Below are 22,276 nucleotides of genomic sequence, written 5' to 3'. Positions count from 1 at the left end.
CGCTAATTGTCCCGATACCCAAACCTGGGAAACCAACAGAAGAATGAGACTCCCATCACCCACTGGCGATGCTGAACTATGTTGTTAAGATCCTCACCACGATACTAGCTAAACGCCTGAACAGAATAATAGGTGGCCTAATACATAGCGACCAGACATGCTTCATACCGGGGCGTAGCACTGCATTAAACCTACGCAGAATGCAACACATTCTGGCGCAGACAGAGGGATCCCAAAGAGAATATGCTATACTCTCCCCAGACACTATAAAAGCGTTTGACTCAATTTATTGGGAGTGGCTACTGGCGGCACTAAGGGAGTTCGGGTTTGGGGAGGTCTTCATTTGCTGGGTTCGGATACTATACACAAACGCCAAGGCTAGGGTCAAAACTGGGAGGCTGGTGTCGGCGATCTGGGACATAAAGAGGGGGACCAGACGGGGATGCCCGCTATCTCCAATGCTGTACGTCTTGGGCCTTGAGCCAATAGCGATATACCTTAGGAAACAGTACCTAGATGTCGGCATCTGGGTTGGGGGAGTGGGACACCTACTGTCACTCTACGCAGACAATGTGCTGCTATACGTTAGGGACCCACATCTAAACGTCCCAGTTACCCTAGACATACTAGATAACTATGCCAAGGTGTCGGGAATCAGCTTCAGCAGATCTAAATCATGCATATTCCCAATAGCGGGGCTAAGCGGGGAGGGACACCAGCATACTACCAGCAGTGGGACTCAACTGGGAGGCGAACTCGTATAAATACCTGGGGGTCAACATAAAGCACACACCAGAACAGATGCATGAATACAACATGGCAAAGGTGGCGCAGGGTTCTGGGAAGTACATGAAATTCTGGTCTAAGCTACCACCATCACTACTAGGCAGGGTGGCCATCACCAAAATGATCATCCTACCGAGATTTCTGTACTTTAACAACGTGCGCCACTACATCAAACCTTCTTTCTTCCGAACAGCGGAGATACTGATAGGGTACCGCCCGCCACACTCTCTCATTAACAACGCCACACCTACCGTATGATAAGGGGGGGCGTGAAACTGCCAAACCTGGAGATATACTACCTAGCAGCCCAACTCAGCCATGTGGTCAAATGGCTGGCGGACAAGTCCACCTCAGAAACAGGCCTGATACAACACCTGGTGGCTCCCATTAAAGTGAAAGAAATACTGTGGGTAACCCACAGGGACATAGAACACACCCCAATGGTGGTAACGCTAGGAAGGAAAATATGGAGGAGGGCACAAGACTTACTGAAGCTTGAGCGCCCTTACTCCCCAGAAGTGCCAATAGCGGCAGATATATGCCGAGACAGCACAGACATTGCGGTGTTGAGAAGATGGGAAGGGAAAGGGATATACGGATGGGGTGATGTATACGAAGATGAGGCCTTCAGGGAGTTCAACTCAATGCAAGAAAGAGAAGGGATCTCGAGTGGGCAGTTCCTCTGGTACCACCGTATCCGAAAGGTGGCTAAAGACAGATGGAGGGCTGGCCGGAGGAACCGCAAGCGGAACCATTACTCACGTTGATGTACAATCTGAGCGACGGTTGGCGCCCAGTTTCAAGGTTGTACAACATGTTAATAGACGCACCCAATCCCAAGAGCACAACATTAAAAGAGAAGTGGGAGGCAGATTTGGGCACTGTGATAACGGAAAAGGAATAGGAGAGGATACTTGGTTACCCCAAAGCAGTATCGAGGAACCATTACTTTAAATTAATACAACTAAATGTGCTATAAATCGCACCTACATGACTCTGCAAAGGGTAGCCACATTCAATAAGAGTGCTAGCTTACGATGCGGAGGAGAGGGTGCTGACATGATGGCTATTTTCGAAAACAAAGGGCTCAAATGCCTTTTTTTCGCCAGTAAAAGGACCGAAAAAAAGGATCGATTTTTTTTGTTTATTTAATGGGGGGGTTCCCCCGCCAGCCCCCAGTTTTCCTTTTATGAAAAAGTTTTTTTATACATGCAAAACTAAAAAAAATATATATAAATACATTTTAAAAAATGTGATCCTTTTTTTCAGTCCTTTTGATTGCGGTCAAAAGGTCATTCAACCCTTTGCAGTCGAGCCTTTGACTGGACACCGACATGATACATATGTTCTGGGGGTGTGGGCGTGTGCAAGGTTTATGGGCGCGCATAGAACAAGCCTGCAGAGCGGCTGGTGTAGTAAGCTTTGAATGGTCACCGAAGGAATGCCTGCTGGGTGCTTACCCCAGGGTTAGCAAATACAGCACATGCTTAGATTCACAGACCTGGCATGTGTCTTAGCCAAAAGAACCATTGCCATGTCTTGGGGGGGCCACAATATGAAAAATGGCACAGGGAATTCGGGAGGTGGGCAGAGGCGGAAACCAAGGTGTGGCTGGAAGGGGTCAATAGATCAGAGCCGGATGGCAACGACAAATGGGCCGCATGGAAGGCACTGGTGTGGGACATGTTCCACCCATCTGACGATAAACCAAGTGAGCTATGCACTGTGAAACACGCCAACCCCATGCCTGTGTAGCCGCCCACCCACACCCAACTGACAACGGCCACTGCTGACACCAGGAAATGAGGGGTAAGAACCATACCCCGGGCACCAGGATGCCTACCCCATTGAACTATGCAACGCACCATAAGATCTGTGTAGGTAACTTTGGTTATTGTTTGAAGGTTATTATTAAATCTTGGCATAAATGTATGACTTGAATGAAAATGACACACTGAAATGCACTTGTACCTAATCAAATGCCAATAAAAACATTTTAAAATAAATAGTGCTTGGTAACCAATGTTACTTATCCAGTGGTGCTCAACTTGCGTTGTGCGGGGTGAGGAGGAGTTGAAGGTTTGAGTCACCCCGCCTGGGGTGTTCAACCCAAGATGCAAGGAATAGTCCTGCTCCAAAGTCGAGCATGTTATACTTCACTACCCACCCAGTTCATATTCCGATTTGTCAGCATGCGTGCCCCTACCAACTAGCACACATGTTCACCATCTGTGGTAGCCTGCGCATGAACAGAAGTCTGGACCTTACCAAATCTAAAGCAACAAAAATGCAAAGAAAGATGAACCAAGAAAAAAACATTATTGGTTTACGCCCCCAGACTACTGTGAACTCATACCCTATCAACATCAGTATTTCCACAACCTTCATGCAATTCAGAAAAGAAATCAAGACATTCCTCTTTAACCCCTTAACTGCTGAGGGTTTTCGCTCCCAGTGCGGAGTCTTTTTTTGGACATTTCAGTTTCTCGCATTCAATCCCTTGTAACTTTTTTGTTACAAGTGATATCCTGGGAAAATGTTCACCCTTTTCTTCTCACATGTAGGTGGTCATAACGCCCGCGAGGATTAGTCGTTTGCTGTAGGGGGGTGGGTGATGACAAAAATAACAAAAAAGTGACCACATTTCATGTTTTTTTCAGAAAATCCCAATAAAAATGAAGTACAAAAAATAAAATAATGTACTGGATGACCTCCATGTGCTGATTGCTGTGAGTGACAAAGACACTCACATATTGGTGTATTTTCAAGGACACCGATTCAAACTAGTAACTGTTTATGCATGTGACAATGTGTTAAGAATCACCTCTTCCACTGCACACTGGGTCAGGAAACCAGGGGCCAAGCTATGTTGGTTGCTAATTACTAACAGATTTACAAAAGATCCATTACAGTATTTTGAAGCCATCGCCGCTAATAATTTTCCAATTAACCTATATACCTCAATTTAAATACGTGCATTATTAGCTAGGTCCAGTGGCAATATAATGGAATCATGCTGAATACCTCAATGTTGGATACATGTACTCATTCATGCTAATGTTAGCAAGCAGTGCTAACCCTTTGAAAATATGATGCAGCTGTTAATGTTTTCTTTTTATTATTGTGTATAGCACACATTACAGGCTCGTAGGCGCTATGCAATTTATCACGCAACTCACGTTGATTCTAGCATGCAACAGATATATGCTAAAATATGAATGTATACATAGGTTTTTCCTTTGTTGCCACCAATATAGGCAATCTTGATGTAATTATAGCTCCCAGTAAGTGTATTCATCACAGAGCTACAGATCTTTGATCTATGTCAAACTGCCTTGAGGGGGGTATGTCATGATTTATGAATGTTACAAACGAGCCAAGACAGTTAAGCCACATATCAGTAATGGCAACAACAAATTACCACTACTGTTCAGTGAATACAAAGTACACGGTTGCACATAAGGAGAGGGCTAGTGTCAAAAGATAAAAAGGTAGGCTGTAGCTGATATATTGCCGTTTATGAATAACGCTCGTGGGTTCAGCAAAGAGCAAAACGCATAGCTTGTTCCTTGCAATGAACTCGACATGATCTATTCCTCTTTCTAACCACAGAATAGCAGCTTCCTGTCTTCAATGGCTAGGTTTCACACCAGGCAGATCAGATAAGATAAGAAGCCAAGGGCAGGAAGCACAATACCAAAATAGAAATACACGGTTAAAGTGGCTGAAGACAAGTGTAGCTCTTTCCTCTGAAGAAAGGCCTTCACTAGAATGAAGTTTAAAAAAGGGTCAACGAGCGAATGACATGCTTTGATCTTGTCCCTACACGAATCACGTTCACTGTAATGGAAATATCCAAGAGGCGAAGACAGTACCTTTCGATTTAGTTGTCACAGGTAAATCATGTGAGCAAACCAAAGCACAAAAGCAGGTTCAGACTCTAGACTTTCTTTCCAGGCCGAGGAAATGACGCAAATAGTCTATGCAGATTAAGTAACGCTTTTCATATAAAAAGCACAACAGACTAAGGCCACACACAGCAGAAGGCAGCAGACCACGAGATTGTGGGGGGGGTTGGGAAGAGCCTTCCATCGCAGGTGCCGGAGCAGCAGGCCACATCGATAGGCAGTCGTGGTAATAGCGCATGCAGCCCGGCAAGACATGACAAACGTGAGTTTGGATGTGAAGGTTGAACTGCATAGATGGGACTGAAGGCGTGTTTTATTATGTCACTCCACTCCTGATCAGAACATAGCTTAGTATAGACCACCCTAACATACACCCCATGTTACTCAAGGTGGTTTCTTAAAAATGATGAATTGTACTTGATCTTTGTTAAATATGATTTATGCTTTTAGCTTATGCAATAACGCTTTCCATATATATGACAATCTGTTATGTTATAATAGCTGTTACCCTAGCAGGTTTAATGATGATTAGAACTGGTAGAAGACAGATGTGATATTAAATATATTGACTTGCTACCTTCAAGTGTCAGCTTCATATTTTTGAGTAATGCTTCATAATGAGGTCTCTGAGTCAAAACGAACTACACAACATTTTCTGGCTGTTTTGTTGTCAATTATGTCAAGGGGTGCAAACACTCAAGGAACTGTCAAAGCGCTAGGCCGAACTTCTGAGGCACCTCTCATCATAACTTAAGACTGTTGATTCTGTGCCCACCCTACACAGCCCTACCTAGGGTCAAGGGGGGCGGGCAGAAAATCACACCCTAAGGGGCAATCAAGTCACAGAGATCGTTGGAGGTACACCAATCCTGAATCGCGAATAGACAGTCAGGAAAGGAGGCCGACGGGAGCCTGAAGGAAAGCCGAGAGTCGCCCCAGAAGCTCACTGTCTCCCAAGCTCTGTTTCTCTCTAGGTTGTAACAGTCTCTTTCTAAATTTACCTGCATCTACTCTCCGCCCTCTGCAACTAATCCAAAACAGGACTGCGAGACTTGGCCTCAAGCCCTGGGATCCTATCTCTCAGTTCTGAAATCTCTCCATTGGCTAACAGTGGATGCAAGGATTAAATTCAAAACCCTCTGCATGGTCCACAAGGCTTTCTGGGGCCTGGGTCCAAAATACCTTCAGCTATCCCTCTGCAAATACCTCCCCTCTCGAGCTCTTCGCTCCTCTACCTCTAACCCCCTCAGGGTCAGTCATTTTTCAAAGAAACGAGATGGGGTAGATCTGTCTCCAGCTGGGGCCTCCCTCAGGAACAGCCTCCCTTCCACTCTAAAACTTGAGAACCATCTCTGGTTCCAGAAGCACCTCAAGACCTTCCTCTTTGCTTCTGCCTTCGCCCCCCCTGCCCTGCGGATCTGTTCTCTTGGCACCATGCACCTGGCCACCCTCTGTCCTACAGGCCCAAGTTCCTGCTCACCCTGCCACCCTCCCGCACGGCCTCCGGGCCACCCCATGCACTAGGGTCTGTATCTGTACCCATACAGCCCTCTTACCCCCATTTGTTTTTTCTTCCTGCACTTACCTGACCTACCCTGTCTGCTGGCTTAAACTCAGCACTTTTGTTGCTTTTATTATTTATGTATTAGTCTTGGGAGGATAGCTCAGGGGCAACGTGCTCACCTTGGAAGCAAGAGGTCACGAGCACCACAGGTTCGATCCCCGGGTCCATGCGTAGAAAACTCTGGGTATTAAGCGCGTTATAAATAACCTATCATATATCGTATCATTATTTATCCTGTTCTCCTTTTGCTCTGCACTTTGCAGTTCCTTGCACTTTTCCCCTCCCCCTCACCCATGCACTTGCGTGTTCTCAATATCGCCACCCCATGCACTAGGGTCTGTATCTGTACCCATACAGCCCTCTTACCCCCATTTGTTTTTTCTTCCTGCACTTACCTGACCTACCCTGTCTGCTGGCTTAAACTCAGCACTTTTGTTGCTTTTATTATTTATGTATTAGTCTTGGGAGGATAGCTCAGGGGCAACGTGCTCACCTTGGAAGCAAGAGGTCACGAGCACCACAGGTTCGATCCCCGGGTCCATGCGTAGAAAACTCTGGGTATTAAGCGCGTTATAAATAACCTATCATATATCGTATCATTATTTATCCTGTTCTCCTTTTGCTCTGCACTTTGCAGTTCCTTGCACTTTTCCCCTCCCCCTCACCCATGCACTTGCGTGTTCTCAATATCACTGGGCATAGAAAGATCGTTGTTTTGTTCTCCCCAGTTCCCCTCCCTTGCCTTGTTGCGCTCTGAAACACTTGTGTATGAGCGCGATAGAAATCAAATATCAAAATATCATCCGCCTAACACTGAAAGTTAAAGGAGAAGGTAGAGATCAGGTGGGCCAAAGGGGCCAAGTAGAGGTTGAAAAATCAGTGTGAGAGGATAGAGCCCTGGGGAACGGCACAGGTAGAGAAAAGTTGCGGAGAAAGGGGGACTAAGTTGGACCTGGGAGGGGCGCTCCAAGGAGGAAGGAGGTCAGCCACTCCAGGGCCTGATCCGTGATGCCCAATTTCTCATGAAGTCGATTGATCAGGATGGCGTGGTTGACTGTCGAAACCAGAGAAAAGAGCAAGGAGGATGAGGACAGAATGAATACTGGAATCAAGGTTAGAGACAAGATCTTCAAGTGTGTTCAGGAGAGCAGTTTCCGTGCCTCTGGCAGCTCTGAAGCCAGACTGATGGTAATGGAGACAACCAACAGATTCTGTGTGGAGTGTAAGCTGGGAGATGGCCAGCCTTTCCAAGAGTTTGCCCAGGAAAGGTATGATGGGGATTGGGTGATAGTTTGCCGGGCAGGTACGATCGGAAGACGGCTTCTTGAGGAGGGGGTTGCACAAGGGAGTGCTTAAGGGCAGAGGGGGAAGTTCCATTGGCGAAAGAGTGATTACAGATATCGGCCAAGCTAGAGTGAGGGTCTCAATATGGTTCTGGAGGAGCAGAGGAGCACCTGTTTTGGACGACACTTTCATAGATCGGACTAGTCTAGAAACCTTGTCAGGTGTTGTCAGAGAAAAAGAGAAAGAAGGAGGAGCGGGAGAGATGGCCAAAGGGGGGGCGAGAGAGGAAGAGGGAAAGGCGACAGGACAGAATGTCCTGAGTTTTAGCAGAGAAGTGAGAGGCCAAAGCCGTAGAGGAGGCCTGGGAGGGAACAGGAGAGGTAGAGACTGCAACAGGTCTGGCGAGTTGCTTGCAGATTTTAAGACACAGACTTGAATGTGTGCTCTCTTCCTGGAGTTGACAGAATAAGTATTGCCTTTGGAGCAGGCGGGCGGCCTGTTTGTCACAGGATGCGCCCGAAGACCTCTCTTCCACTCAGCTTCTCGGCACTTGCGTTTCAGGACGGCGAGGTCAGAATCATACCAAGAGTTGCACTTGGAGGTAGGCTTCAGCTGGATTCTCATGATAAGGGCAAGGATGTCCAGGGTATTGGAAATAGAAAGATGCAGATAAGAAAGGGCTGTGTCAGGGTGCGAGTCAGACGCTGGAGTAGGAGGAGCAGAGAAAGTAGAGGAAAAGGCATCCACTGACACACGTTTCATGGGCCGAATGACCAAGAAGGTAGGTGGCAGTGCTGTGGCGGGCTTTGCCCGAGGGATAGAGAGTTTCAGATGTGAGGAGAGTCGAAGGTGGTCAGTCCAAGAGAGAGGAGGAATCTGAGGTGATGATATTTATTTATTTATTGCATTTATTACTCGCCCAAACCCTTGGGTACCACGGCGATGTTACAGACAGCTTGGTTAAAACATTTCTTAGAAATTGCCAATCGGGCGCATGTGAATACAAAATAATCATACACGAAGACATTTAATGCAGGGCTTCAGTACAGTGATATTTCCTGAAGCATGGAAGGGGATTTTAGTCTTGGTTAAATAGCCACGTTTTCAGGGATTTCTTGAAGCCTGAGAACGTTTGCTCATTTTTGATGGGGAGGGGAAGAGTGTTCCAATATGTGGGTGCGAGGTATTGGAAACTACTGCCTCCTGCCTTGGTTGTCTTGTAGCGGGGGATGGCTAGGAGTAGTTGACCGTTAGATCTGAGGGGCCTCTTTGTTACTTTTTTGGTGATGGCGTGGTTGAGATAGATGGGGACACAAGAGTGGATGCATTTGAATGTGACGCACAGGGCTTTGAATGTGACCCTGGCTTTGATGGGGAGCCAGTGATGGTTTCTTCTAATATTTGAGATGTGATCTGACTTCCTTAATCCAAGGGCCGCCCGAAGGGCTTTATTTGGAATAAGCTGTAGTTTGTTTAGATTGGCTTTTGAGGTACCCAGGTAGAGTACGTTGCAGTAGTCGAGCCTGGATAAGATTAAAGCTCTTGCCAGCGTGATACAGTTGGTGGGTGTCAAGAATTGGCGACTGAGAGCAATAAGTTTTGCGGTGTAGGAGGTAGAGGAAGAGAGGGCGTTAATGTGCTTGGTCATGGTGAGGTTGGCATCTAGGTAGACACCTAGTGTTTTTACTTGTTTGAGTACTGATATGTTTGTGCCATCGATGTTAATGGATGAGTAATCAGCATGTAATGCTTCTATTTTGGATTGGGAGCCCACAATGAGAACCTCAGTCTTCTCATCATTGAGACAGAGGCTATTTAGTGCCATCCAATTTTGGATTATGGCATATATTTTGTTGATAGTGTCGGTGTCTTGAGTGTAGTCTCCCGATAAAGGGATGAGGATCTGGGTGTCGTCTGCAAAGTTGGTGTAGATGACACCCATGTCGTCTAGCGCTGAGAAGAGGAGTTTAGTGTATGCATTGTATAATGTTGGTGAGAGACAGGAACCTTGGGGGACACCAATGGGTACTATGATGGGGTTGGCGGCTTCTTTACCTATGGCGACCCTGGAGGTGCGGTCAGCAAGAAAAGATTTGATCCAGGTAGTAGCTTCGGTGGAGAAATTGAAGTCTTTCGCTAGTGTGGCGCACAGTTTATTATGGTCTACTAAATCAAACGCTGCGGAGAGATCGAGTAGGAGGAGGATGCAGAGTTTTCCTGAGTCTCTGATGGTATCCATCTGGATTTTTAAGTCAAGGAGTGCCGTTTCTGTGCTATGGTTGGGGCGGAAGCCTGATTGCCTCGTGCCAAGGAGGTGGTTTTGTTCAAGGTGAGTTTGGACTTGGTTGTATGCTAATTTATCCAATATTTTGAGGAGAAATGGGACAGTTGTTATTGGCCTGTAATTAGTGGGCACAGTAAGGTCTAGGGTAGGTTTTTTCAGGAGAGGGGTGACCCAGGCTTCTTTGATGCTAGCTGGTACTAGGTTAGTATTGAAGGATGCGTTCACGAAGTTGGTGATAATGGGGGTGAGGGTGTGGGCGCAGGATTTGACTACTGATGCAGGGACAGAATCTCCTTTGCAGTTGGAGGCTTTAAGTTTGGTGATGGTGTCAAACACTACATTTTGGGATACTGGTGTGAAGTGGAATGGGGAGCTGGTGAATTCCTGATGTGGTCGATTTAGATTAAGGAGGGCAGATTTGTTGGCTAGTGATAGTTTTTTGGATGTGATTTTTATTTGGAGTAGTTCAATTTTGGCTGTTAGTGCGTCTTGAATAGTGGTGCACCATTCCTTGCTGGGGATGGTTGGGTTTATGGCTGGGGTAGGGTTTCCAATTCTTTTAGAATGGCAAATAGTTCCTTGGTATCTGAGGTCGCATTGCTGATCCTATTATTATACGCATTAGATTTGTAGGTAATAGTAGCTGTTTTATAGGTTTTGTTTATTTCTTGGTAGGCTTTTTCTGCCTCCGCAGTAGGATGCTTTCTGTAGGCATGTTCACTCGCGCGTTTGGTTCTTCTGAGGGCGATAAGATCATCATTAAACCAGAAGCTAGATCGCTTATCTGAGCGTTTTGCCTTGGTGGTGAGCGGTGCTATAGCATTAATGGTTGCAGTGAGGCAGTTGTGATATATGTCTGCTAGGAGACAGGGGTTGTCACTAGTGATCGAGGTCGAATCTAGGATTTTTGAAAGAGGAGGCGTGAGGTTTTCTGGCGTGAGTTTGCGGGCGTTTCTAGTTTCATAGGTAATCATGGTTTTAGGTTTCTTTTGTGTGGGTTCGGAGGGATTGATTGTAAATACAATGTTATGGTGATCGGTCCAAGTAAGAGGGGAGATGGCCTCAATGGTTATGGGGGTATTAAGGGAGAGGATCCAGTCAAGAGTCCTGCCTTTGATATGTGTGGGTGCATTAACTAGTTGGCTGAAGCCCATGTCCTTCAGGGCGGAGTGAAGTGATTCTGCTTTGGCATCTTGGCTGTCATTGAAACCTAGGTTAAGGTCACCCAGGATGATGTATTTTGAGCTAGGTTTTATTAGTGGAGCTAATAGCAACGGAATTTCAGTCTCTGGGTGGTTGTTGGAGCTAGGTGCTCTATAAATTACTATTAAATTAATCGTAGTTTTAGCATTTATGGGAAAATTTACGAGTAATGTTTCATACCCTTCAATACTTTCGATGGGACAAGGTCTAAGCTGTAATTTAGTCTTGACTATTATAGCAACACCGCCTCCTTGTGAGTGGGTCCTATCTGTTCTAAATATGGTGTAGTCGGATGGGATTGCCAGGGTTAGTAGTGGACCTGATGCTTGATGGAGCCAGGACTCTGCGACTACTAGTATGTCGAGCTGCGATTCCATAATGAGGTTGTGAACTTCTATAGCATGCGCCCCTAAGGAGCGGGCATAGATAAGCGCTCCTTTAAAAGGTGGATGGTAATTTATTGGGGGTGTCCGGGGCTGGTTTGGAAGTGGTGTTGGGTTTCTGGCTAGGAGTATGGTTTTGATGAGGGGGAAGTACTCTGGGCCTAATTTGTTTGGGAGGTGTGTGGTCATATTTGACTGGGTTGGGGTGGTTGAAAGTACGAGACCTTAATCAGAAGTGTCTTGCTGCACCTGTCACGGGGTTAGAGAATTTTTCAGTATAGCTGTGGTGAGGTGACTCTGCAGTGGGCAATACGTGTGAGATTGGATCAGGGCTGATAGCATGATGCTTGATGGTATTCAGATAGGTCCTAGGGGTAAGACTTGCGCTGTTTGGGAATGGGGGAGTAGAGGGAAGGAACGGTGTAGGACATGGGATAGGGTGATGCCGGGGGCATGCCGGCTTGCTGAGACCGTTGTTATGGGGCCAGTAGTAGTGGCCCAAGCAGGGTGTGTGGTTGGGGAGAATGCAGAACATGATGAGGGGCAAACAGGTTTGCATATTGGATTAGTGTCAGGGCGAGCTGCGACCATAAGGCACAGCGCTGGCTCCTCAAAGTGGTCTGTAGGTGACCCTGGGGCACAATACGGCAGTCTGATGTGGTCTGTAGGCGACCAAAGGGCACAATACAGCAGTCTAATGTGGTCTGTAGGCGACCAAAGGGCACAATACAGCAGTCTAATGTGCTCTGTAGGCGACCGAAGGGCACAATACAGCAGGCTAATGTGCTCTGTAGGCGACCAAAGGGCACAATACAGCAGGCTAATGTGGTCTGTAGGCGACCAAAGGGCACAATACAGCAGTCTAATGTGCTCTGTAGGCGACCAAAGGGCACAATACAGCAGTCTAATGTGCTCTGTAGGCGACCAAAGGGCACAATACAGCAGTCTAATGTGCTCTGTAGGCGACCAAAGGGCACAATACAGCAGGCTAATGTGGTCTGTAGGCGACCGAAGGGCACAATACAGCAGGCTAATGTGGTCTGTAGGCGACCGAAGGGCACAATACAGCAGGCTAATGTGGTCTGTAGGCGACCGAAGGGCACAATACAGCAGGCTAATGTGGTCTGTAGGCGACCGAAGGGCACAATACAGCAGTCTAATGTGGTCTGTAGGCGACCAGTATTTGAGACCGGGAACACATTTCAGTAAAGCGGTTAAGATTGCAAACATACAGTAGTGTCTCCGGTGCTGGCATGTACTTAGACTACCACTCGGACAATGAAAACGTACTGTATCAGTTGGAGAGTAGTAAAATTGTGCGGGGGGGGTGGCCACGCCGCGCTTCCATGCGCGTAACAGGCCTTTGTATGGCCTTCGTGTGCGCCGCCGTCGGGAAAGCAGATTCAAATGCGAGGCTCAGCCTCGTTCTCGCGCCGCGAAGCGCCCGGCATGTGGGGGTCAGGCAGGGAAGCGAGACAAGGTCAGGCAGGCCTTGTTGCGTGCATCGGGTGATGCCGCACAGCTTAACAGCTGTTTTCCTGGTTTCTGCAGTGAGGAGGGGGCTCCAGCCCTCTTCCCTTGGCAAGGGGGACGGAGTGAGGGGACCAGGGCGCAGGAACAGGCCTTTGTATGGCCTTCGTGTGCGCCGCCGTCGGATCCGCCTGCCGGCGGGAAAGCAGATTAAAAAAAAAATAACATCCAAAGTATGTGCAGAAGTGTGTGTCGGCCAGAGGGCAGAATGGAAGTGTCGCAGGAAAGCCCAGAGGAGCGATTAGAAGCATCCTGGCGGATGTTGAGATCTCTGAGGAGGAGAAGTTGAGAAGTAGAGGCAAGGAGAGAAGGAGAGGTCAGCCCATTCAGAGAAGAAGAGGGCGACCTGGCCAGGCGGCCTGTAGATTGTGGCAACAGTTAGAGAGAGGCCAGCAGAGAGAGAGTGCCTGAAGACTAGGCATTGAAGGAGGGGTATGCCTGCGCAGGGTTGGCAGAGGCCGGGACCCACTCCAGAAAGATCAGGGCTACTCCACTTGCAGGTCTGTCGGTTCTGGGTCCGGAGAGGATCGAGTAGCCCGCAGGGAGAAGAGTGTCAAAAATCATGACAGAAATGTCCGTAAACCATGTCTCGGTGAGAGCAAGGGCATCTAGGTCTTCGAGGAGGTGAGATGTCAGAGGAGTGTTTGACAGCAGAACAAGAGTTGTGAGTGGCAACGTGGAGCAGGTTGCCACATTTGAAAGACTTCCATGCAGGGGTAAAGGCTTGAGGTACACCCTGCAGAGGTGGTAGAGGGGCCTGATGGTGGGCAGAGGAGGAGGATGAGGTTGCCATGAGGTTGCCAAAGAGGTGGCTGAAGGAGTAGCAGGGAAGGGATGAAGTTGATAAGACGTAGGAAAGTAGGAGATTGGACTGAGGGGCCTGAACCAAGACAGTGCCGTTCAGATAGACATTAAGGATGGTCTTAGAGGAGCGGAAGGGAGCAAAGAGGACCTCCCACCTAGTGCCAGCATTAATGGGAACGGAGGACAAAGGAGAGAGAACAGAGACCATATGATGGGTCCATAGGTCTGGAGAGGGGACGACAAAGAGGATGTCAGTGACAGTCTGGAGGCAGCACTGGTGTAGTTATCAGCAGTAGGGAGGCCTGGATGTCTCTTTTGAACTTCTTCCTTCCAGACTTAGTGGATAGGGTAAGTACCATAGGGGGTGCGAAGGAGAAAGAGAGAAAGAGAGAAAGAGAGAAAGAGAGAAAGAGAGAAAGAGAGAAAGAGAGAAAGAGAGAAAGAGAGAAAGAGAGAAAGAGAGAAACCCAGCTTCGACTTTCCCAGAAGGGGGGGGCACGTTTTTGAGCACAGCAAAAAATACAACACATCCACATTCAACTTACCTGATCAGTCGAAGCAGGTCGATGGCTGCAGGCTACGTGCTACCACGGCAAAGACTATATAAATGTCATATAGCCACTGTATAAATATCAGCTCTATTTTTTAGTATAGCCACTGAATTTAGCTGCATCTCTGAGTATAGTGTGACGAATCCCTCAATGTCGTCACTTCTCCCCGAGAGGTCCTTCCCATGGGCCCGGGGAGCTGAGGCTGCTACCCGATAGTCCACCTGAGGGTGGTACTCAGTGGGAGGATCCCATGGGTGAGGACCCGCTCTCTGGGAGGAGTGAAGACTGTTGAGGGAGAATGTGGTATACACACCATCATGCTGTTAGACATGAGGTATCTAGCTCTACATTTAGGACTCTGATACCCCCCATCCTCTCTTCTCTTGCTTCCACTAATTTCCATATACAGGGTAATTGTGTTTATCAGGCAAATAACACTATGACGAGGAACAGTGAGGAAGAGTGAATATGGATAACTTCAAAAGTACTGTCACGAGGAAGAGCAGGGCGATGCAGAGCCTTATGCAGATCCGATAAGAGCATGCTAGCTATTGGAAGTTAGAAAGCAGTCAGGAAATAAATACTTACAAGGGTCCCCCATGGGGTCTGTCCTGCACCAGAGCAGCTTCCCGCCGGGGAGCCGAATGCCAAGGAAAGGTCCCTTGGCAGACCCAGCTGCCTGGAACAGAGAAACGGAGAACCACAAGGCGGGGAAGCAACTTGACTTACATGGTTATGGGATCCGGGTCTGGTGGCAGGAGCAAAGTCTCCCAAGGGGTCCAGGCAACACCCAACGCGTGGAGAGAAACCAGCGTGATACAGCTGCCGAACACTGAACGAAGACTGCGTGAGCCCAGGGGAAGCGGTCTGGTGTTGCCGAGGAACAGAACTCTTGCAGACCAAGTACAAAAAGGTATGCAGAGGGGGGCCAGGAAGGCACACAGATACCCCAGAGGCAGGCTAAGGTTGGGAGGAAGTGCAGAGCCATCCTCCTCGTCCCAGTGACAAGTTGATAATTGAGGTGGTGTAAGAGCACCCCAAAGAGACAGAGAGGCCTGGCAGGATAGCGAACTGGGCCTAGTTAAAAGAGATTGCAAAGCTGAAAGAGGGGTCAAGGACCCAAACATCAACAGAGCCAAGTTGAGAAGCGAGGGGGTGAAAGAGCACCCCAGAGAGACTGAAACAGACTTGGCAGATTAGTGAACCGGGCCAAGTTAAGATACATTAGAGTTGAAAATGGGGTTTGGGACCCACAGAACGAGATGAGAAGTCTAGGGGAAGAGAACCTTTGGCATAAAGCACAAGCAGTCCAGGGGAAATTGGCATAAAGCACGAGAAGACCAGAAAAAAAGAACCTTTGGCACAAAGTACAAGAAGTCCAGGTGAAAAAAAGTTGGCATAAGTGACGAGAAGACCAGGAGCAAAGAACCGTTGGCACAAGTTGCGAGATGTCCAAGGAGAGAGACTCTTAAGCAAAAGTCACGGAAAGCCCAAGGGGGAAGAAAGACCTTTTTGGCACAAATCACAAGAAGACCAGATGAAGGGAGTCATATCCTTTGGCAGAAGACAGATAGATAGTCCTCTTTTTTTTATCCCACTGTGATAAAGAGACTACTGCCTAAAGCATCCTGAAGAAGGGAGTCATCCTGTTCTAAGCAAGGTGTAGTTGAGTTGTAAGTTTTCTGTTGAAGTGTAAGGGACGGAAATAGGTTTAGGACACAGGACAGTGGCCTTCGTACTTCTCCTTAGTTTTGGTTGAGGCAGGGAAATCCCTTTTAGTCATAGGGACAGGTAGGGTGCTTGCTTATTTTCAGTCCAATATAAGTCTATACCAACAAGCCTGCCACCTTTGTGTCCCGAGTCTAGTTCTGCACCCTTACAATAGCCACTGTCTAAACAAAAGTAACTGGTTCTTTTAGTATAGCCACTGTGTTGAACATAGCTGCATTGAATTCAGCTGCACTTTGAATCTGCCACTGTTTTGGTATTTCTAGTTGTCTTGGAGTACATCCCCTACACTGAAGCTAGCTGTAATTTGAGGGTAGCATCTGCTTTCTTTCTAGCGGCGCTTAAACCGCAGACTGTGTTGAACCTAATTGCCACTGAGCTGCATTGAACCTAGCTACATTCTGAGTGCAGTCACTGTTTAACTCTAGCTGTACTTGAACTTCTCCAGCGCTCCCACGCTAGCAGCGCTTTGGAGTTCCCTACTATGTTAAATCTAGTTGCATTCTGAGAATAGCCATTGCATTGAATCTCCTTGTAGCCATAAACTTGATATACAGCAGCGCCTCAAGCTTTGCCTCCTTCCCTACTCTAGACTCCTTGTATTACACTGATAGTGGGGCAGCACCCCGCCCCATAGCCTTTCTAGCCACCAGAGCAGATGCAACATACTATCCACCATGAAAACCAACTCCCAGATCAGAGAGGAACTTCGGCTCACCAAAAATATGACCGACTGCTCAGCGGACCCCTCCCCTTGCACCCTCCACACATTCAGCCCTTGGGGGAGAACTGCTCCCCTCAGACACCTCCCTATGCCCCCTCACAAACCTTAGCCCTAACCTTCCCACACTGCCCTCTAACACCCTTGCGACAACCCTCTCCCCCCGACCCATTCACTAGTCAGTCTTTGCACCCCTTAGCGCCACTCATGCTTCCCTTACCAAAGCCCCTTCCTGGGCCACCCCGCTGACCTTCACTCACACACACGCCACAGGTACCAAAGAACCCCCTCAAACAGACTTTGAAACACCCGGACCCTCTCATCTCTGCACACCTCTCCCGATCTCTCCCCCAGTTCCCTGCATGCACCTCTCACCTACACCATTACAACTTCTGCCACCTCTTCCAACCCAGTGAAATCCATCTTCAACACGTCCTTCACCTCCCTCAGCACTAAGTCCCTTCAGCCCTCTCGACAATCCCCTGGGAATCAGCAACCCAGCTTCATGTAAGACCTTACACCTTTCCTTTCTTCCAAACTCCTTTCATCAACAACCCCCATCAGTGACCCCATTCACCACCCTGCACTGTCTCCTGCTTCCTACCCTCCTGACTCCACACCTGCAATCCCCTATCACACTCTCCCTTTACCGCCTCCACCATTGCCAACCCTCCGCCCTTGGAACCGTACATCACAAGTCCTCCTTTCTTCTGACCATCAAAGAACACTCAGAGCCTCCCCATCCCACCTTATTGACATCAGAGACAGCTCACCCTCCGCCAACTACCTCTACCCTTCTACTTTCACCCTCTCTACCACTCCCTGCACTTCCTACCCTCTCCCTTATTCACACTGCACCGCCCAGGCGCACCAGGGGATCCCTTCCCTGACATCCACTACCGCCGCACAGGCACTCCATAGCCCGCCTGCCGGGGGTAAACAACACCCGCCCCTACTCATGCATCCTCATTAACACCAGACTAAGGCGATCATTCTTACTCCCAAAATACTCTTTGCTCTTATGCAAATGACCGGTCCCGGTCCTCTGCTCGCCTCAATTTCCATGTGTGCACGCGGGGCTGCAGAAGTTACTGTCTCTGTGGCAAACCTCCGTCAATAAGAGAAGACATCGCAAAAAGTAGAAACCCCACATCAACCAGACAACGTATTGCCATCAAGCTCAACATTCCTGGGGGAGGGGGGGGTTAATGCTCGGCACGTTCCTCTGGGAGGAGGAGGAGGAGCTTTTGAGATGGCGAAGCTCAGGAGTATTACTAAGGAGTTCCAGTTACTTCCAGGCCCCTCCCATTCATCCCCCCTCACCTGTGCAGGCACGCGGGGTGTCTGTTCTCCCGGACCCCGATAGGGAGACCCTTTCCTCGACAAAAGGCTGCATTCTCTCAGTGACCGTCTGTTGAATGGATGGCAACTGGGGTTTATAAGTGCGTTGAGTGTGCAGGTGCCTTGCAGTCGTGTTGCCAGGTCGGAAGGAAAAAATAAGCTGAATGCCCTTCAAAAACAAGCCCAAAACAAGCTGACCCCCATCCAAATAAGCGGAAAAAACAAGCGTGCACCTAAAAAGTTATGGAAAGGTCTCAAAAGTAAGAAACATAACACAACAAAAAAAACATACATAGACAGAACACTGACATAGTGTGTTAGAACAACAATATTTTATTGCATGGTGACTAGAAGTCCCAGATTGCAAAATAATACGGCCCTGAAATATTTGTATTTATTGTTTTATATAGCGCCTTAATGCAAGGCGCTATATAATATTGTAACATGGCCAATTGGAAGCTGAAAAGAAACATGGCCTTCCTGAATACATCTTTCTGAGAAAATGTTGTATATAGATTCCAATAATCCTCTAACCCAGTCTTGCAAAAAAAAGTTTTAAATAAATAAATAAAGGATGTTAGTGGATAATGCGTCAGCACTGGGGATATCACCAGGATAATATTGCTATAGAGTGACGCTTGCTAAACTAAACCAATCCCCTTCTTTACATCTTTACATGTCAGTGTGTCTGCCTGCATGACAAAACTTTTAAAGTGCGCTTTTTTTGCATATGTTTAGGCATTTGGCATTGATGGGCCACCTGGTGGGCAAGTAACGATCCCATCAGTGCCAAACACTTAAGCATATTCAAAATACAGGGCGCACCCGAGAGCAAGACAAAGCAGCAATTGCCGTCAAATGCTCAGCCAGCAGCCCAGTGCAGGACGCTCTGTGCGACGTGTAATGGGCTTAACAGCAATATAAACAAGCCCAATTACACGCGCACAGACGTCCAACAAGCGGACGAAAACCGCGACAAGCGACCTCCAAATATTATAAGCGACTTTGGGCAAAAACAAGCCCAAAGTCGCTTATAATAAGCGGACCTGGCAACACTCCGCTCTGAACAAAAGAGTGAACGGTATTCTCGTTCAAACAAGCGCACGCCTCCGCCGCTGTGGACGTACTGAGCATGCGCGGTGTCTCTGCGCGTGCTCGTTTCGTGTGAGTATTGTGCCCCTAGGCAAGGATTTGCTGCTTTTACAAGCGTGATTCTGGATGCTTCGGCGAGCGTTCCCCGCGCCCCACCCCACCCCTTCACAAGCGCATGTTAGGGTCGTACTGGGGCAGAGTGAGTCTGGCTCACCTTCCCCCCCACGCAGATGAACGGGAGACCGCTGTAGTTTCCTGTGCATGCATGGCTCAATGTCACCTTTACGCCTTTGCACAGAAACCACCCGTCTTTAACTTGGGACAGTGGTCCATCCTCCTAACCCCAAATTAGCAACAGCTGCTCGCCAAATAAACGGGCTATAACGCTCTGGCAACGCATAGGCGTAGATCTACATTTGAACTTACCACCCTTTTCATAATGTAATGCCCAGAGAGACAGCAGATCCAGCTGCTGCCAGAACAGCCTTTCTTGCTCCAGGCTGTGAGGACTGCAGTACTGTGCCGCACTGTACAGGCGCTGCAGCCCGTGCCTACATTACCTTGCAGGTACATATGGACTTTCTAGCTCCGTGAAATTACTCCTGCGAGCTACACGCCCGCTCCCTCTAGAAGTATGTACATGTGAGGCTCTGGTCAACCTGTTCCCACAGATGAATGGGAGACCGCTGACTTGGCAGTAGGGGTAAGAGCGCCCATGGCATATCCACTACATGTCACTTCTACAAGTGACACGTGCCACTGGCAGGTGTCACATGCCATGCCAAAACTTTTCATAATTTCACTAGATGGAATCAATGTCATAAAAGAAAAAACAAATTTCGATCTATCCTTTTAAAATGCATATGAAAATCCATTGCTGGGGCCAGGGGCGTAGGAGACACATACAATCGGTGGGGTGGGGGGATAAGGGACCCCTCGGGGACTTTGCAACAGACACAAACCACAGAGTAAAAATTTGTAGTGAGAGATGATCACGCACAATTGTTCAAAAAACCACATTTCTTTTTCGTGCTCTGTATGCATTTTAAATTCTGTTGCTATTGTTTGTATGTCAACCAGATCCATTATATCTTCGTGTATATTGCACACACAAACATGATTGAGTCTAATGTCTAATGTGAATATTGAGATAGTTTGGCAGAGGGAGAAATTTGAAAACGTGAGCGCTAGTACTTTTATATTAGAAGTGGATTCGGCTGCGGGTAAATGCAAGGTGTGGGTTGCCTGCCAAGCTTGCCACAATTTGTAATTTATAGAGCAAAAGTTGCATTCACACTGCGCACAAATCACAAAAGTCCATGCGTAAGTTGCATGTATTTAATTGATTGTAGGTCAGCCTGACACATGTTTCGAGCTATGTGCTCTTCGTCCGAGGCTTGTGTAGTCTTGGTCTCAATCAATTGTCGAGTGACCATGGGAGCACCTATTGTGCAAGCTGTCACAACCTGTTTCAGAAAGGATCACACGCCGAAAGGCTGGTAATTACCATTACCTATTGAATGGAATCACGCGACAGCGGTTTATATAGATGACAGCTTGCACAATAAGTGCGCCCATGGGCACTCGACAATTGATTGAAACCAAGACTACACAAGCCTCGGACGAAGAGCACATAGCTCGAAACACGTGTCAAGCTGACCTACAATCAAATAAATACATGCCACTTACGCATGGACTTTTGTGATTTGTGCGCAGTGTGAATGCAACTTTTGCTCTATAATGTGAATATTGGTGAGGTGGCTCAAGACAGACACTCAGCTCATCTGTGAAATTTCGGATGCAAGCGATACGAAAGACAGACAAATGAGAGTTTTAACATGATAATACCCACAGCAGAAACAGAGGTGTTTCGAGTGCCAAAGGTTAATCATGTTTGCAACAGCAGTATATTTTTAATCAGAGCACATGCAAATTGCACATGAGATAAAGCATATTGCAGTCTGAAGCTCGAATCAAGGTCAAGAAACATACACTATACTATACTTTTGTGTGTCGTAGCAGAGTAACGACCACTTAAAATGCATGGCCACCCCACTATCTGCTTTAATATTTGCAAGTGAATTTGAATGGTTGCAGAAAGAGCCAGAGCACATTGCGGGGGATCGGGGGGGGAGGTGAAGGTCTGTCCTGCATTGTTTAGTCCAGTCTGCATGAACACCCAAAACTGTGAGGTAATATAGGAAGACAAAGGGAGAGCCTCAACGGGAATGCAGGGTAATCCACAGAGAGTGAATGTTACACAGCATGAGAAACTGCCTATAGCCCCCACATCAAGGCACTCAGGTGAAAACTGTGCTTGTGAAAGAGGCTACAATGAGAGCACCCAAAGCTGCTTCATGTCATTACAGGAAATAGGAGCGTGTAATTAGTGAACTATTGCTTTCAAGCAAACATATTCTTTCAGCAGAGCTGACAAACCCTGCACATGCTGAACCCCAAAAGCAGAGGAATGCCAGCATTCTAAGGATTGGCTCAGTCTGGGCTGGAGGTGGGTAGCATTGCAAGGGCACTCCTAGAATCTTCCATTCAGGCAAGGCATGGTTTAGTGCCACTGTCAGTGATTTCTCCACGGAGCAATTCCTTACTACTGTCGAGAAAGTGTGGCATAGCCTGGGAAAGCTTACATGCTACAGTGAAACATTGTCCTGTGTAGAGCGTTAAGCTTCGGATTAAGGGTGGCAGTTCTGCCAGGTTACAGAACACACGTGCCTCTGTTCACTTTCCCCATTTAAGATACTTAAAAAGAGTTTCTAGTTCTAAAATGTATTCTTTTCAACATCCCTCCAGCTAGAAGTTCCCTTCCACCAATGTGCCTTGATTACAAAGGTAGTTAACCTCCAATTCTCTCCCAAATGTCCACCATTGGCGATTCCCATTGTTGACCAGTAATGGTTAGAACAAGAGACATGGACGGTTCTGAGCCTTCTAAGCCTGGACATTTTCTAGGCCCCCTTTATGCATGCACATCAGTTAGGGGCTGGTGGCAGCCTTTTGACAGGTGGTGCACACCAAAGAATGTAAGGGGTGCAAGCCAGTGGGCTGCTGTGAGATTACCGGCTGGCCTCATTGCCTTGGC

The 22,276-nt window shown here is 47.7% G+C and overlaps 1 protein-coding gene across 3 annotated transcripts in view; it reads right to left on the bottom strand.

Annotated features, from left to right (window-relative positions):
- LOC138580187 (C-type lectin domain family 2 member L-like) overlaps positions 1–18,236 on the bottom strand; it is a 646,123-nt gene extending 627,887 nt beyond the window's left edge. For all 3 annotated transcript variants that reach the window (XM_069650525.1, XM_069650524.1, XM_069650522.1), the window contains exon 1: positions 18,070–18,236. In XM_069650525.1, coding sequence (XP_069506626.1) covers positions 18,070–18,142 — 73 coding nt within the window. In that variant the 5' untranslated portion in view covers positions 18,143–18,236. The remainder of the gene's footprint in view (positions 1–18,069) is intronic.
- Between the last annotated feature and the right edge of the window lie 4,040 nt (positions 18,237–22,276).

Source organism: Ambystoma mexicanum, chromosome 3p, assembly GCF_040938575.1.
Source record: "Ambystoma mexicanum isolate Mex_15411 chromosome 3p, UKY_AmexF1_1, whole genome shotgun sequence".
Taxonomy (NCBI): Eukaryota; Metazoa; Chordata; class Amphibia; order Caudata; family Ambystomatidae; genus Ambystoma; species Ambystoma mexicanum.
This window is presented reverse-complemented; position numbering and strand designations above follow the sequence as displayed.